The 15,093-nt window shown below is 36.4% G+C and overlaps 1 protein-coding gene across 1 annotated transcript in view; it reads left to right on the top strand.

Moving 5' to 3' along the window:
* LOC133181194 (uncharacterized) overlaps nucleotides 1–15,093 on the top strand; it is a 113,385-nt gene that overhangs the window by 53,372 nt on the left and 44,920 nt on the right. Inside the window, exons 66-80 of the mRNA XM_061315732.1 lie at nucleotides 266–446; nucleotides 980–1,179; nucleotides 1,433–1,612; nucleotides 1,932–2,046; nucleotides 2,220–2,861; nucleotides 3,183–3,412; nucleotides 3,661–3,753; nucleotides 3,958–4,160; nucleotides 4,389–4,584; nucleotides 4,908–4,984; nucleotides 5,090–5,153; nucleotides 5,405–5,620; nucleotides 5,871–5,982; nucleotides 6,182–6,296; nucleotides 6,474–6,649. Coding sequence (XP_061171716.1) covers nucleotides 266–446; nucleotides 980–1,179; nucleotides 1,433–1,612; nucleotides 1,932–2,046; nucleotides 2,220–2,861; nucleotides 3,183–3,412; nucleotides 3,661–3,753; nucleotides 3,958–4,160; nucleotides 4,389–4,584; nucleotides 4,908–4,984; nucleotides 5,090–5,153; nucleotides 5,405–5,620; nucleotides 5,871–5,982; nucleotides 6,182–6,296; nucleotides 6,474–6,649 — 2,800 coding nt within the window. The remainder of the gene's footprint in view (nucleotides 1–265; nucleotides 447–979; nucleotides 1,180–1,432; nucleotides 1,613–1,931; nucleotides 2,047–2,219; nucleotides 2,862–3,182; nucleotides 3,413–3,660; nucleotides 3,754–3,957; nucleotides 4,161–4,388; nucleotides 4,585–4,907; nucleotides 4,985–5,089; nucleotides 5,154–5,404; nucleotides 5,621–5,870; nucleotides 5,983–6,181; nucleotides 6,297–6,473; nucleotides 6,650–15,093) is intronic.

Below are 15,093 nucleotides of genomic sequence, written 5' to 3'. Positions count from 1 at the left end.
TTTACAACATTAGTAGAATTTGATGATTTTTTTTTCTCTGAAAACAAAGTGTACTACCTGATAGCACTTCATTAATACCTGTATTGTCTCTATTCATTCTTTCATTTTTGATTACATAGATAATCTACATGTGATATGATATCAGAGAATTCTTAATCATGTATTACTTTCGATTCAATTGTATCCTTATTTCTGTTGAAATATGACTAGATTTATGCCCTTTCAGTATGATCAGTACTGAGTTTAACTTATTTTTCTGATACAGCTTACTGGAGATACATCTTGGGAATTTGAGGCTTTGGAGAGCATCAAGATAAAGTGTATAACAGAGATAGTAACAAATGTAAACCTGTGGGTGATGGTAGGAGGACAACCTGTCCCTGAGGAAGCTGTAGTGGATAATTACTGTATAAATGAGTGTAGTGGCAAGGGAACATGTGTTAAAGGTACATATAATGTTATGAGTCATGTCTAACATCTAGAAGTTATTGTCATACCATTTGATAATACATGTACTTGACATTTGTTCATCTATTGTAGAATCTGATTCTTACTGGACATTTTAGTAATAAAAGATTCTATCAACTGATACAAATTTATTTATAATTGTTTATTGTAAATTACAAAGCCATGAATAATTCATTTCTTACATAGAAGTGTTTGCCAAGGTTCATTTGTTCTGTGTGTATATACATGTAATTATATATTGTAAAATTACTTATTTAGCAGTAATCATATTTTAGAGAATTTTGCGCTGCTTCTTATCCGCTAATTTATGTACACACTAATGTATGATAAAATGTTGTTAAACATTTACTGCGCTAATTCATGATTTCTCTGATCAGTTGAAGAGGACAATTGCACTAAATATTTTGTGTGCTAAAATATATAGTATATATGTGTTTACAGTATACTTTTATAATTAGTATTGTTGTTTAATGAGTTAAATTTCATCTATTGTGTGTGATATTCTCTGTAGGTCAGTGTCAGTGTGACCCAGGCTTTGGTGATATAGATTGCTCTGTAGACATCACAATACCCCCCAATGTAACAGACATTCTGAATGGTCAGTTGTGTGACATTAGGGAGAGTGAGGATGGAGACCAGTGTAAGAGGATCTTCCTGATTGGAGAAAATTTCCAGAATAATGACTCTCTTGTCTGCCACTATTTTAATGGGGTAAGCTGTGAATTGTTTTGTTGTTTTATTATGCCTTTTTAGACCTAATGTCTTTAAAACTTTATTGATACATATAGTTTGTGCTGCTAAGATTGAAATGGATTAGAGCACAAATTCCTGCATGTCAATTATTCAAAATCACTTTAAGAATTTTTTTATCTCTTGTTGTCCTTATTATGTAAAAATTTTGGTGAAAAAAAATGTTCAATTTGTTGGTGTTTTGATTCACTAGTATCTTTTTTAAAACTGTTAGCCTGGGAGACCAGCAACGTACCTGAGCTCAGAGTCAGTTGTTTGTGAAATGTTGACACCCAGGACAGCCAACATAACTGTGAGCTATGGTGGAGAGAGACAGAGTAAACCCATCAGATATGTTGTGTATGACTCTTTCTGTACGCATTGTGATGAGGACACTCTGGTCTGTGTTGACAGGGTAAGAGTAAGCCAAATTTAAACAAGAAAAGAAATTCAAAAAGTCATCTTCCTATTGTCATAATGCATATTCCATTTATAACTAAATTTAGAGAGTATCGGTTAGTATTTGTCTATTGTCAAATGATGCATACATATGCAAGTTGTATATTATTAAATGATACCTGAAAGATTCTGTATGTGAAATAACTTGTAATATTGTATATTCATCTGAAGAAGATGCATATTATCTGTTAGATTGTTTATTATGGAATGGCACCTGTTAGACTTTCTAATGTAGAATTACATGTATATCAGTGCTGTTAGATTTTCTATTGTAGAATGATACCTGTAAGATTGGTGGCCAGTGTTACTCTGCTGGGGCTGTGTTTGATCAGGATAATAGATACGTCTGTATGCCTGACATAAACGGAACCACGTGGACAAGGATAGAAAGTAAGCTTATTTTTGTTCTCTTCTTTGTCTTTTGAGAATGTCCTACTTCTACTACAATAATGGTGAAGGTTTCATTTGGAGTTGAGTAATTTCTTAATTTTTAAGTTTTTCAGGCATTTACAGTTCACAAATAAAAGTTTTTCATAAGCACATCTGTTGCTCTATATTTTCAGCCACTGCTATCACTGCTTTGAGAATTACATACATCTCCATTATCAACAATGTGTTACTTACCTCCCTTGGTAACTTCACGGTGGGAAGAATTGTACCATTGTTGGTGGATGGATGGAAAGGAGGGTTAGCATTAAGGTTTGATGGACAGTCCTACATAGAAGATAATGACCAGAACAGTTGTCTAAGGAATCCAGAGCTCTGTCTGCAGTTTGGATTTTCCTACAAATTCTCACTGAAAGTGTCTTCTATGATAGACGATTCTTACATCTTCTCGTCTGGTGGAGATTTGCCAGGCTACAGAGGGGTTTCTCTGTACCTCAGAGGAGGTCGCATGTACCTGACGTTAAGTACTGAAAGTTTTGAATGGACGGTGGTTACAGTCTTTAGAAAAATTAATGTTTATTTTGATTTTGAGTTTTCGTGGGGACTCAGCTATGGTTTGGAGTGTTTCATGGATGGAGTAAGTGTGGGAAGGACAAGGGCACCAGTCAAGAGGACAGTTAAGGGAACTAAATTACATGGATTCAGACTTGGTGGGCCGGTGCCTGGAGGGAGACGAGTGGCATCTAAATGTGAAGTGGGAAGTACTACCTTAGTGAAGGCTGAGACCAGAATCATTACAGCTATAGGATTTGTTATTGGTAAGGCACTAAAGAAAACAGGTTTTACTTTACATCAAGAAATACAAAATATAAAGGTTAACCATAAATAAGATTAAAAAAACAGTAAAATAAACTGATGTGAGTGAAATTTCTCGAGCTCTGTTCATTTTATGCTAACAAAAATTTTGAAGAAGTTGAAATGTGGTTGAATTGTTTCTGATTTTTAGATATTAAAAAGATGACAATTTTAAAATATCCTCAAGCAAACGTTGAGGAAATAATGAATTCAAATAAAAAAAAAATTGTGATATTCTGAAATTTTAACATTTGAATTAAACATATCTGACACCTGATTTATAGACATTCCTGAACTGACCAGTGCTCCAGAGCTTTCTGCATCCTACAGTGAGAACGATACAGAGGCCCAATTTCAGTGCAAGTTTGAACGCTTGCCTCGGGGAGATGTTGCATACAAAGTTCAGTTCTTTGTGGATGACAAAAAGGTTAAGGATGTAGGTCTGGTAGATGGCAAGGCTGAGAAGTACATCATGTCAGAATCAGAGTATGGTGAAGGAGGCTATGGAGTTAAGGTAAAGTATGGTCTCAAATACACACAGTTACATTAAGTGTGCACAGATGAAATAAAATCCAGGTGTCATGATGAAACTTGTATTTCTCTCTAGTTGAGTTGCATGTCAATGAGTTGCATCTCTCTAATTTATTTGCAAGTCAGCTAGTTCACTGACAATGCTTACAGAAATTTACTGATATCTGATCTATAATTAAATTAAGCTTCATGTAGAATTTATTTTATAACTTGCATGTATTTCTGTTGCAGACATATTGCATGGTGACACCTTGTTATGTATACAGTTGTGCAACTACAGAGGGACCTGCACGTAAAAGTAACATCATCACTGCTGAAGTCCAGGTAATCTTGGATTAAAGTTGCTATTTCTAATCATAATCTGCATTCTTGTTAACGAAGACACAAGGAGATTCTACATTTGTTTACCATGGGATTATTTTTAATTGAAGTGGATGGATTTTTTTTTCAATTGAATGGCTTGAAGAATTATGGATGGGTAACTGTAAACTCCCACACAAGTTCTGAGTTTTGCAATATTTATTGCAGGTTGTCACAAAGGAGATAACAGTTGTAGAAGGAGGTCTGCCAGGCGATGTCAATATTCGACTGACAGTGCCACCTAGGTTACTGTGTCGACCTGAAGACAGGGCCAATAACTCCTGTTATGTCAAAGTTAACACGCAATTCTCTGAGATAGAACAACTCTGTCCTAACTCCAACAGGCTAAATCAGGCTGTGATTGGATACAGGTAGGAATACAACTACGTTTGTACATCCACAAGTGATCTTAGATTTCATCCCATCTCATTTCTGAACTTTGCAAATTCAATTTTTATCTCAATGTTATGTGTTTAATTTCTGAAGCTAATTATTTTATCAGTAGACTTATTTTCTATGTTTATATTTTCTCTTCTTGACAATGATTTCATACATTTTACTTTGTCTGTATCATTACTGACGACGATGGTTGTTTTCAGTGTCTCCAATGAAGTGACCACTCCATTCTGTGGTAACATGATCACAATGAGGACCTGGGAGAGGATCACAGTTATTCCAGTGTTTGCTTCCATTGACCTCCTCTATGACAAAGACAAAACGAGGACTCTGTCTATCGTGTCAGAGGTCAGCTGTCAGGGCAGTGTCAACTACACCGCTAATACCAGCCTTGTCAAAGTAAGCAGGAACATTAAATATTGTAAAAGGATAGCTTTGTTGTCAGAATTTGTTACCATACTAAATTTTGTATTGCTATATGCATACCACAACAAGAATTTATGAGTATTGGTAATGAAAAGTCTAATGAAACGTTTTACAAAAGGGTTCATTTCTCATGCTGTTGACTGTTGAGAGTACATTATTTATCTAATAACTGATTCATTAAACTGTTGAATATGCATTGCAGAAGAATTCAAATTTTGAATAAAATATCTAACATTTCAGCTAATTTCAAAGTTTTTTATTGCTAAGAAATAAAATTTGAGGATTTTTCTCCCTAGGTGAAGGTGAAGGATGGGGACAAGAGTGCTGTGTGTAAATCTATCAATGATCCTCACATGACCTCTTTTGATAAATGGTAAAATAACCCTTATGCAACTTTATTTGATAAATATGTCAAGCATTCATCATTGATGTCCATGAATATATGATGTCTGTAATTTCAACTGAATTGTCATTGCAGGCACTACAATAATTTCTTGGAAGGAGAGTTCATTTTATACAGACACAAAACCCTTCCATATGAAGTAAGTTCTTTTATTATATAGTCACTGATTTGAACTTCATTGAAGAAAAGTCTATAAGTTTACTTCTCTAAAAAAGTCCTAATCTTCATTCTGTGACATTGTGTTCTTTCTGAAAGAAATACTCTAAAAGATTTTAATCTCTGTATGTTTTGTCATGTTAAATAAATAAGTAAAGTCATTACAAGACCAAAAAAAGTGCATTGCATTAATCTATTTGCTAAGTTCATCTTTGAGGGACATTTGTATTTTAGGTCCGTACCTTCTATCGTAAATGTAATCGGGGACGTGCCACCTGTAATTGTGCAGTGGCTGTCAGATCAGGTGATGATGTTATAGTGATTGATAGATGTGGTCCTACTGTGACAACCACAGGGAAATACAAACCCATAAAGATCACACTGTATCTCAATGGTCAGCTTACAAAGGGGACCAAAGTCTTGTCCTATGGAGGAGGAAAGAAATATGAAGTAAGCAGGGTGTTTATATCAGATACCCAATGTTAAGATTCTTAATATCAGGTGTATATGAAATGAAAGTATCTTTACAAATGATTTCCTCATCAGTAATTAGATTTTATATCACCTTTAATGCAGCAAATTTAGAATTAGAGTTGGTCAGAAAGAAAATGTTATAATAAGACTTCTATTTGCTGTTAATAAATGAACAGTGAAATAATTTACATTGATGGCCTTGTTATTTATGATTCTATATCTGTAGGTTCACTTGCCTCATGGTGCCATAGTGGTGGTTGCCAATGGTAAAGGAAAGAGACCACAGTTCATCAATGTCTGGCTCAAAGCTTCTCCAGCTGATTATCAACAAACAGAAGGTAAAGACACATCTTACTTAACCTTAATGTATATCTACTATTTTGGTAGAATTACTTAAACTTAAGCATGAAAATGATGTGGGAGTAGTATTTGATATCAAACCATGCTGAGAATTAAGGAGTTGATACTTTTATAAATAAGCTTTACAGATGACACAGCAATAACTTTTTAACACAATAAATCCTCTTTATTATGCAGGACTTTGTGGTGTTTGGGATGATGACAAGAATAATGATAAAATAATGAGAGATGGAACTATGTACAGTCCAAAGAAAAAATCAAAACAAGCCACAGAGTACTCTAGAAGCTGGAGGTAACTGCTCTTGTTTTAAACTACTAAAATATATTCACTGAAATTTTTGGCTGCACATAAGATGAATGACTGGTCATCAAGAACTTTTTTCCATGGATACTGTATTATCAAAGAATAACTCTGTCATATTTGATAAAGGGAACAAACTTCAGTATTTAACTCCCTTTTTCATCCTAGGATTGACGAGGCAATGGAGGATTCACTGTATACAGGATTCTGTCCTGAAGATTTGGAGGCAGAGACCCAGTTTAACTACTGCACCTGTAATACAAACACACAAACTGAATGTTCTGATGAAGCTATCATACAGAACTGTGCTCCAGCACTGAAAACCAAGAAAGGCAAAAAGAGGGGTAGGTTTTCCTCTCTTAAACACCTGATTTGATTTTTTTGAAGGGAAACAAAACTTGTGAAATATTGCTTGATAATGCCAGATTTTTGGCCTTTTCGTGGTAGGAGAGTAGACCTGTTTTTTTTAAGAACATTACAAAAGTACTGTGTAGATGTAAATTTGATTAATTTTTAGCTCACCTCGACGAAGTCGAGATGAGCTTATGCTATACCCCCGGCGTCGGCGTCGGCGTCGGTGTCGGCGTCGGCGTTAGCGTCGGCGTCCCGGTTAAAGTTTTAGGAGCAAGTCCATTCCCAAGTAACTATAAGCCCTACCTGGACCAAACTTGCATGGATGATGCATCTAGGGATGGACACTACCACACTTGCTTCGGATGCTGGATCTGACATAGATTTTCCAGTTGAGTGACCAGGTTAAAGTTTTTGGAGCAGGTCCATTCCCAAGTAACTATAAACCCTACGTTGACCAAACTTATATGGATGATGCATCTAGAGATGAACACTACCACACTTGCTTCGGATGCTGGATCTGACCTAGATTTTCCAGATAAGTGACCAGGTTAAAGTTTTTGGAGCAAGTCCATTCCCAAGTAACTATAAGCCCTACCTGGACCAAACTTGCATGGATCATGCATCTAGGGATGGACACTACCACACTTGCTTCGGATGCTGGATCTGACCTAGATTTTCCAGTTGAGTGACCAGGTTAAAGTTTTTGGAGCAGGTCCATTCCCAAGTAACTATAAACCCTACATTGACCAAACTTATATGGATGATGCATCTAGGGATGAACACTACCACACTTGCTTCGGATGCTGGATCTGACCTAGATTTTCCAGATGAGTGACCAGGTTAAAGTTTTTGGAGCAAGTCCATTCCCAAGTAACTATAAGCCCTACCTGGACCAAACTTGCATGGATCATGCATCTAGGGATGGACACTACCACACTTGCTTCGGATGCTGGATCTGACCTAGATTTTCCAGTTGAGTGACCAGGTTAAAGTTTTTGCAGCAGGTCCATTCCCAAGTAACTATAAACCCTACATTGACCAAACTTGCATGGATGATGCATCTAGGGATGAACACTACCACACTTGCTTCGGATGCTGGATCTGACCTAGATTTTCCAGATGAGTGACCAGGTTAAAGTTTTTGGAGCAAGTCCATTCCCAAGTAACTATAAGCCCTACCTGGACCAAACTTGCATTGATGATGCATCTAGGGATGGACACTACCACACTTGCTTCGGATGCTGGATCTGACCTAGATTTTCCAGTTGAGTGACCAGGTTAAAGTTTTTGGAGCAGGTCCATTCCCAAGTAACTATAAACCCTACATTGACCAAACTTGCATGGATGATGCATCTAGGGATGGACACTACCACACTTGCTTCGGATGCTGGATCTGACCTAGATTTTCCAGATGAGTGACCAGGTTAAAGTTTTTGGAGTAAGTCCATTCCCAAGTAACTATAAGCCCTACCTGGACCAAACTTGCATGGATGATGCATCTAGGGATGGACACTACCACACTTGCTTCGGATGCTGGATCTGACCTAGATTTTCCAGATGAGTGACCAGGTTAAAGTTTTTGGAGCAAGTCCATACCCAAGTAACTATAAGCCCTATCTGGACCAAACTTGCATGGATGATGCATCTAGAGATGAACACTACCACACTTGCTTCGGATGCTGGATCTGACCTACATTTTCCGGATGAGTGACCAGGTTAAAGTTTTTGGAGCAAGTCCATTCCCATGTAACTGTAAGCTCTACATGGACCAAAATTGCATGGATCATGCATCTAGGGATGGACACTACCACACTTGATTCGGATGCTGGATCTGACCTAAATTTTCGGATGAGTGACCAGGTTAAAGTTTTTGGAGCAAGTCCATTCCCATGTAACTGTAAGCCCTTCCTGGACCAAACTTGCATGGATGATGCATCTAGGGATGGACACTACCATATTTGCTTCGGATGCTGGATCTGACGTACATTTTCCAGATGAGTGAGTAGGTTAAAGTTCTTGGAGCAAGTCCATTCCCTAGTAACTATAAGCCCTATCTGGACCAAACTTGCATGGATGATGCATCTAGGGATGAACACTACCACACTTGCTTCGGATGCTGGATCTGACCTAGATTTTCCAGATGAGTGACCAGGTTAAAGTTTTTGGAGCAAGTCCATACCCAAGTAACTATAAGCCCTACCTGGACCAAACTTGCATGGATGATGCATCTAGAGATGAACACTACCACACTTACTTCGGATGCTAGATCTGACCTACATTTTCGGGATGAGTGACCAGGTTAAAGTTTTTGGAGCAAGTCCATTCCCATGTAACTGTAAGCTCTACATGGACCAAACTTGCATGGATCATGCATCTAGGGATGGACACTACCACACTTGATTCGGATGCTGGATCTGACCTAAATTTTCGGATGAGTGACCAGGTTAAAGTTTTTGGAGCAAGTCCATTCCCATGTAACTGTAAGCCCTACCTGGACCAAACTTGCATGGATGATGCATCTAGGGATGGACACTACCATACTTGCTTCGGATGCTGGATCTGACGTACATTTTCCAGATGAGTGAGTAGGTTAAAGTTCTTGGAGCAAGTCCATTCCCTAGTAACTATAAGCCCTATCTGGACCAAACTTGCATGGATGATGCATCTAGGGATGAACACTACCACATTTGCTTCGGATGCTGGATCTGACCTACATTTTCTGGATGAGTGACCAGGTTAAAGTTTTTGGAGCAGGTCCATTCCCAAGTAACTATAAGCCCTACCTGGACCAAACTTGCATGGATGATGCATCTAGGGATGGACACTACCACACTTGCTTCGGATGCTGGAACTGACCTAGATTTTCCAGATGAGTGAGTAGATTAAAGTTTTTGGATTAAGTCCATTACCAAGTAACTGTAAGGCCTATCTGGACCAAACTAGCATCTAGGGACTCATAAATATTGCTAGTATTATATTTTGCTACCTTTGACTGACACCATATTCTTGGATTTTTAATTTAAGTGAAGAAAAAGAAATTGAATTAAAAAATTATTTATTTTCTAAGACCATTGTAATCTTTAAAAATACTCATCAATAGCAATAATTATTACATGATGACTTTGTAAATAAACAATCAAAAGCATTGAAACAGTTAAAGCAAGTTCATCGTTGTTAATCACTAATATGCACAGACTGCTTTAAAATTGTTCTTGCTCTTTGTTTTGTAATATTAATGTCAATATAATTGGGAAATGGTCAGAAAAGTATGTCTGTAAAACATCACACTTTACACACTCAATATGTTCATTTTTGATGTATACATGGTCCAGAAGAGAGTTGTTGTCTGTCGTAGGGTTGGATACAATTTGTTGATACTTGTATGAGTTCAGAAGTTTTAGAATCTTATGATTAGGTTTCATATGAATGTCTATGTTGAAATCTCCTAAAAGAATGTCTGTTTCTTTACTGCTTTTCATACATTCATTAAGAAGAAAGTGTTGAAGAGTGTTAAACATTGTTTTTGGTGATGAATAAAGGACTGCCAGTTGTAGACATTTGGAAGGTAGTTGTGGATCTTCAATGTTTATAATAACAGACTGTACAAATTCTTGATTGATTTTCTTTGATTTTTGTTGGCATTTAATTTGGAATTGAAGATTTGAGCTGGTGAAAACTATAATTCCATATGGTGATCTGGATCCATCTCCAGAGAGAATACATGTATCAAATCTCTGCATGCTGTAGTCTGGAATTTGAAACTGTTCATCAGGATCCCTTGAACAAAGTTTTGATTCCACAAATGTCATGATGTCAGGTTGGTAAAGGGCAACATCTTGAAGAACATCAGCATGGTGCTTGTGAAAAGATCTCACATTTTGATAATAAATTTTAAAGTTTAATTTTTCCTTCTGAGCCAGTGGTATGCATGCAAATTCTAGTTTCATGCTGCTCTCCAATCTCTGCATTTCTTGTTTCACAGAATGATCAATGTGAATTTTATTTTCATTTAGTTCTCTTATAAATAGGTTATTTATGCTCTTGACTCTACTGAGGGATACATAATGGCAGTGTGGAAAACATCTTCCATTAAAATCAACCACAACTGATTCCATGGTATCTCCTTGACATCTGTGACAAGTTTTAGCTGCAGCTGGACGGAGTGGAAACTGCTCCCTGATGACTTGTACAGATTTGTACCTTCCAACCATAAATGCTCTCTTGACTTTTGTTACAGGTGTCCATTTTTTATCAATTTTTGATGTATAAAATTTTCTTCCATTCTTTCTACAGGTTTTTCCTATAATGTCATTGTCAAATAATATCCATAGTATATCAGATTGTGTTGAATTGATAGAAAAGTTTGTGACATCCTTAAGAAAACCAGAGGCACCATTTGCTAACCCATCTTCAACATCTATGTTTACAGAAATTTCACATCTCATATTTTTGCATAAATTTAAGGTTTTCTCTAGCCCCATTGTCTTACTTGTGTCTTCTGGTATACTTTTCTTTACTTTTTCTTTTATATCCTTATCAACATCTCCTATGATATAGTCATTAGCTTGAAGAGTAAATTTTTCTTGATGTGAAAGAGCAAATATTCTTGAATTGAAGCTTCTGACATCTTTATTTTTTAGGAAGATGTGCGGAACTAACAGTGGATAATCTTGTTGAGTTTCATCTTTGTTGATTTTTCTTTCTTTCAAGATAGCAATATCCTTTTCTGTGTATTTGCATTCACGAATGCGATTCAGAATAGCAGCAAATTCCTTTGATTCACTCTGACGCATTATTTGAATTAACTGAGAAACCTTGAAGTTTTCTGTCCACAGGTTGGTTGCTAGTGGTCCATAATCTTCCTTGAGATTCTCAAATATCCAGCCATCAAATACAGGTTTTAGTTGGAATAAATCCCCCACAGCCAAAACAGAAATACCCCCAAATATCTTTGATGATCCTGTTATTTGTTGTAAACGCAAATGAATATATTGAAACATCCTGTTTCCAACCATTGAAATTTCATCAATGATGATCATTTTCACCTTTTGGAATTTACATCTTAAAGTGTTTAGACGGTCACTTTTCAGTGGTTTATAAGAGAATCCCTGGTTTGCTGGTATTTGGAACAGATTATGGATGGTGTTGCCATTAATAAGAAAAGCTGCTTTTCCTGTTGGGGCTGCTAACAGAACCTTTGGCTCATCAGGATTACTTCCAGGTTGGTTATTAAAGTGACGGTTTAGAGCCTGGTAAATGGACTTAACAACTACTGTTTTGCCAACTCCAGCCCCACCCGTTAGGAAAACATATACTGGTTTATTTTCACTTTTCATGTGATGAAGAATTTCAATGAAAAAAAGGTACTGTTCTTTGTTTAAAGATTGGACCAGTGAAAAATATTCATCATCGTTCATATATTTTGTAACTATTTCTTGCAAGTCATTCACAGTATTTTCTGGAGATGTAACATTTAAAGAACCATCATAGGAAGGATATTCTAAAATTTCTCTTGTACCTTCATTGATGTCTTCCTTGTCATAAGCTTCTGAGCATGGGGCAACAATGTTCCACTGATCTTCCAGTATATCTTCACTGACTTTTTTGATGTCCTCCATTGCCTGATCTAATTCTCTCCATGTATGATTATATTCCTGCATTTTTTCTAAGATATCTGAACTATCAAGAAGGTCAACAAATCTCTGATAGTATGTTTCCCTTTGTCCAATAATTCTTTTCTCTAACCTCCATGGATGATACAAAAACAAGCATTCACGGTAAAAATTTTCTGGATCATTCTTTTCATTGTATCCCACACAGCGTATCACAGCTTGTTGTCGTCTCTTTGTCACAGATGTACATTTGACCCTTTTTGTTTTAGCTTGACAGTTTTCTTCAGTTTGATCCATATCATTTTCTTCTCTTTCATTATCACTTAAATCTTGAAGTTGGTTGTTAGTTTTTGATTCAGTTGTTGATGTCCTATAAAGGGATACATAATCAGCCAGACAAATGTTTTCCATCTCTTTTGGTCTATCCTTATATCTGGAAATGTTGTTGCTTTCTTCTATGTCAGTTGACTCATCTGGTAGGCTTTGAATTTGTTCTGTACTCTTTAACATAATAATTCTTTCATTTTCTGGAGAAGTATTGATAAAGATTACTTCTCGTGATGATTTTCTTAAAGGCATTTGAAGAATATAGTAAACAGCCTCCTGAGCAGAAACTTCCACATGGCTTAAGAATTTGTTACCAATCATTTTTACTTGCTGTCTGATGTCCAGGTTTCCCTCTCTTGCCTCTTTACAAGCATTATACAGCAAGGTACTCATTCCTCTTTGTGCTTTTGAAATATAACTGACAATATACATAACACATGCATATGCATCAAGGATGAACTGAATGTCCATGTTGGCTCTCCAGGCTTTAAGAAGAATAGGGTTATAATTATTTATCCTTATTTCATCCAATTGTCTTTTCAAAAAGATTGTTGTAGTTTTAATAGATGATCTAATTGCATTGATGTATTGGTCATCAGAAAGTCTCATTTCATTAAGGAATTCCTCAAGTGTTAAATTCTTTCCTTTTTTCATGTTGTCTAAACATTTCTTTATGCGTTCCCAGTTCTTTTTGTTTTGTTCTTTGTCTTTTTCAGGTATGCTATCATCTAATGGATTCAGGATGCATGTTTCTTTCATAGGAGGCTGAGGAAAATTAAATCTGCAGTCATTTTTGTTCCTTTTCTTACATGTTCTGCCATGAGCGTGGTATTGGTATTGCACTAATTCTTCTATTTCACTGTTCTTTGCACATGAGACATGTGAATTGATAAAATTCACAATATCACTTTCTTCACTTTCTCCAAATTTTGGAGCACTTTCTATCCAGAGCACCATGTGAATATGTGGGGAACCTCGCATTTGAAATTCAACTTTATAAAAATAATCTGTCACTTTTCCAACAGGGCAGAGGGAAGACTTCAGTACTTGGTTTATGAAAATTTGAACCTGATGATCAAAATGCCTGGCACAAGTTACTGGGTCTTTTCTAAGCAGTTCTGCCTTCTTAAAGAAGCTGAACAATTTTACATCATCTTCAGAATATCTTTTCTTCTCAACTGTCCATCCTAATATTTGTAATAAATGTGTCCAGTGAGTTTCAGCTGCAGAGAATGATGTAAACCATGTTGGAATGCCAAGTTGCCTGATGAGTGCAAAAATGTCTTTTTTTGCTTTCTCCCAGTATGGAGGAGAACCTCTGAGATCGCGAAATATTCGAAATCCTTCATTCAGTCTGCAGAGTTTTTCAAGGTTTTCAGGATGTTTCAAGTACCCTGCAGAGATATTTTCATTTTTCTTTGTTTTTCTAAGGCAGATGTTTGCTTTGTCTAAAACAGTTTTAACTTGAAGCTTTTTAAATTTAAAAAATATGTTTGGAATATGGCTAGCAACCCTTCTATCCATATTTCGTAGCTCTGATCTACATATGTCACTGTATGTAACCTTTACTTCCCGCTGGCTGTTTTCTGGTCTAGCATGTCCACAAAATATGGTTGGAAAACTCATCTCTTCAGCATTTTTGTCAAAGAAAAGATTTAAAGGAGTATTACCTTCACCTGGGGCAAATGAAATAACTTTTGCTCTCTCAGTTTCAAGATCCTGAGGTTGAAGAAGAGTGTCAAGAGTACCACAAGGTAAATCCTCTTCTGGTACCTCATTCCAGTCATCTTCTTTGTGTTCTTCTTTCTCAGTACAATCTGATTCCAGTTCTTTACACTTCCAAGAGTGGTCCAATGTGATTCCCGCTTCCTTATAAAAATTACTGTTAGACATTAACCATTCTACTGCTCTGATGACTTTTTCAGGTCTCACTGTTTGATAGTTAACATGATGCTTATACGAAAGTCTTCTTTTAAGTTTCATGGGTATTGTAAAATTTTCATCAAGTACTCGTGGTAATTTTGCTACTGTTTGATTCAAATTTGAAGGGACATTGACAACATTTCCATGAAGACTTATTTGTTTTCCTCGTGGGAGCTCATGGAGCTGCATGAATGGGATCCTCAGGGATACTAATTTTTCTTCCACTTCTGTCAAATCTAGCTCGGTTGGTCTATCTGTAAAGCACATCCCATTACATTTGGAGCATGGTGGTAGTTTGTCATTAGCAACATATCTACAGCAGGTCTGGCATATCCATTCTTTTTCATCAAAACTTTTTAAAGAATTCAATATTTTAAATCTTAAGTTTTCAGATACCTGCAAACTTGCAGCTAGCCTTACACCATCTCTATACCACATTTGGAAGCAACATGTACAGATGTAGGATGGACCTTCCTTCACTGCATTATAAAAACTTGTAATCAAATTCTCCACAGTGCCCTCTTTCTTATGTTTTTTAGCACACTTTTCCTTGATTCTGAAATCCAAATCTT

This window comes from Saccostrea echinata, unplaced genomic scaffold (assembly GCF_033153115.1).
Source record: "Saccostrea echinata isolate AGI-Se365-2 ecotype Australia unplaced genomic scaffold, CSIRO_AGI_Sech_v1 ptg000008l, whole genome shotgun sequence".
NCBI lineage: Eukaryota > Metazoa > Mollusca > Bivalvia > Ostreida > Ostreidae > Saccostrea > Saccostrea echinata.
This window is presented reverse-complemented; position numbering and strand designations above follow the sequence as displayed.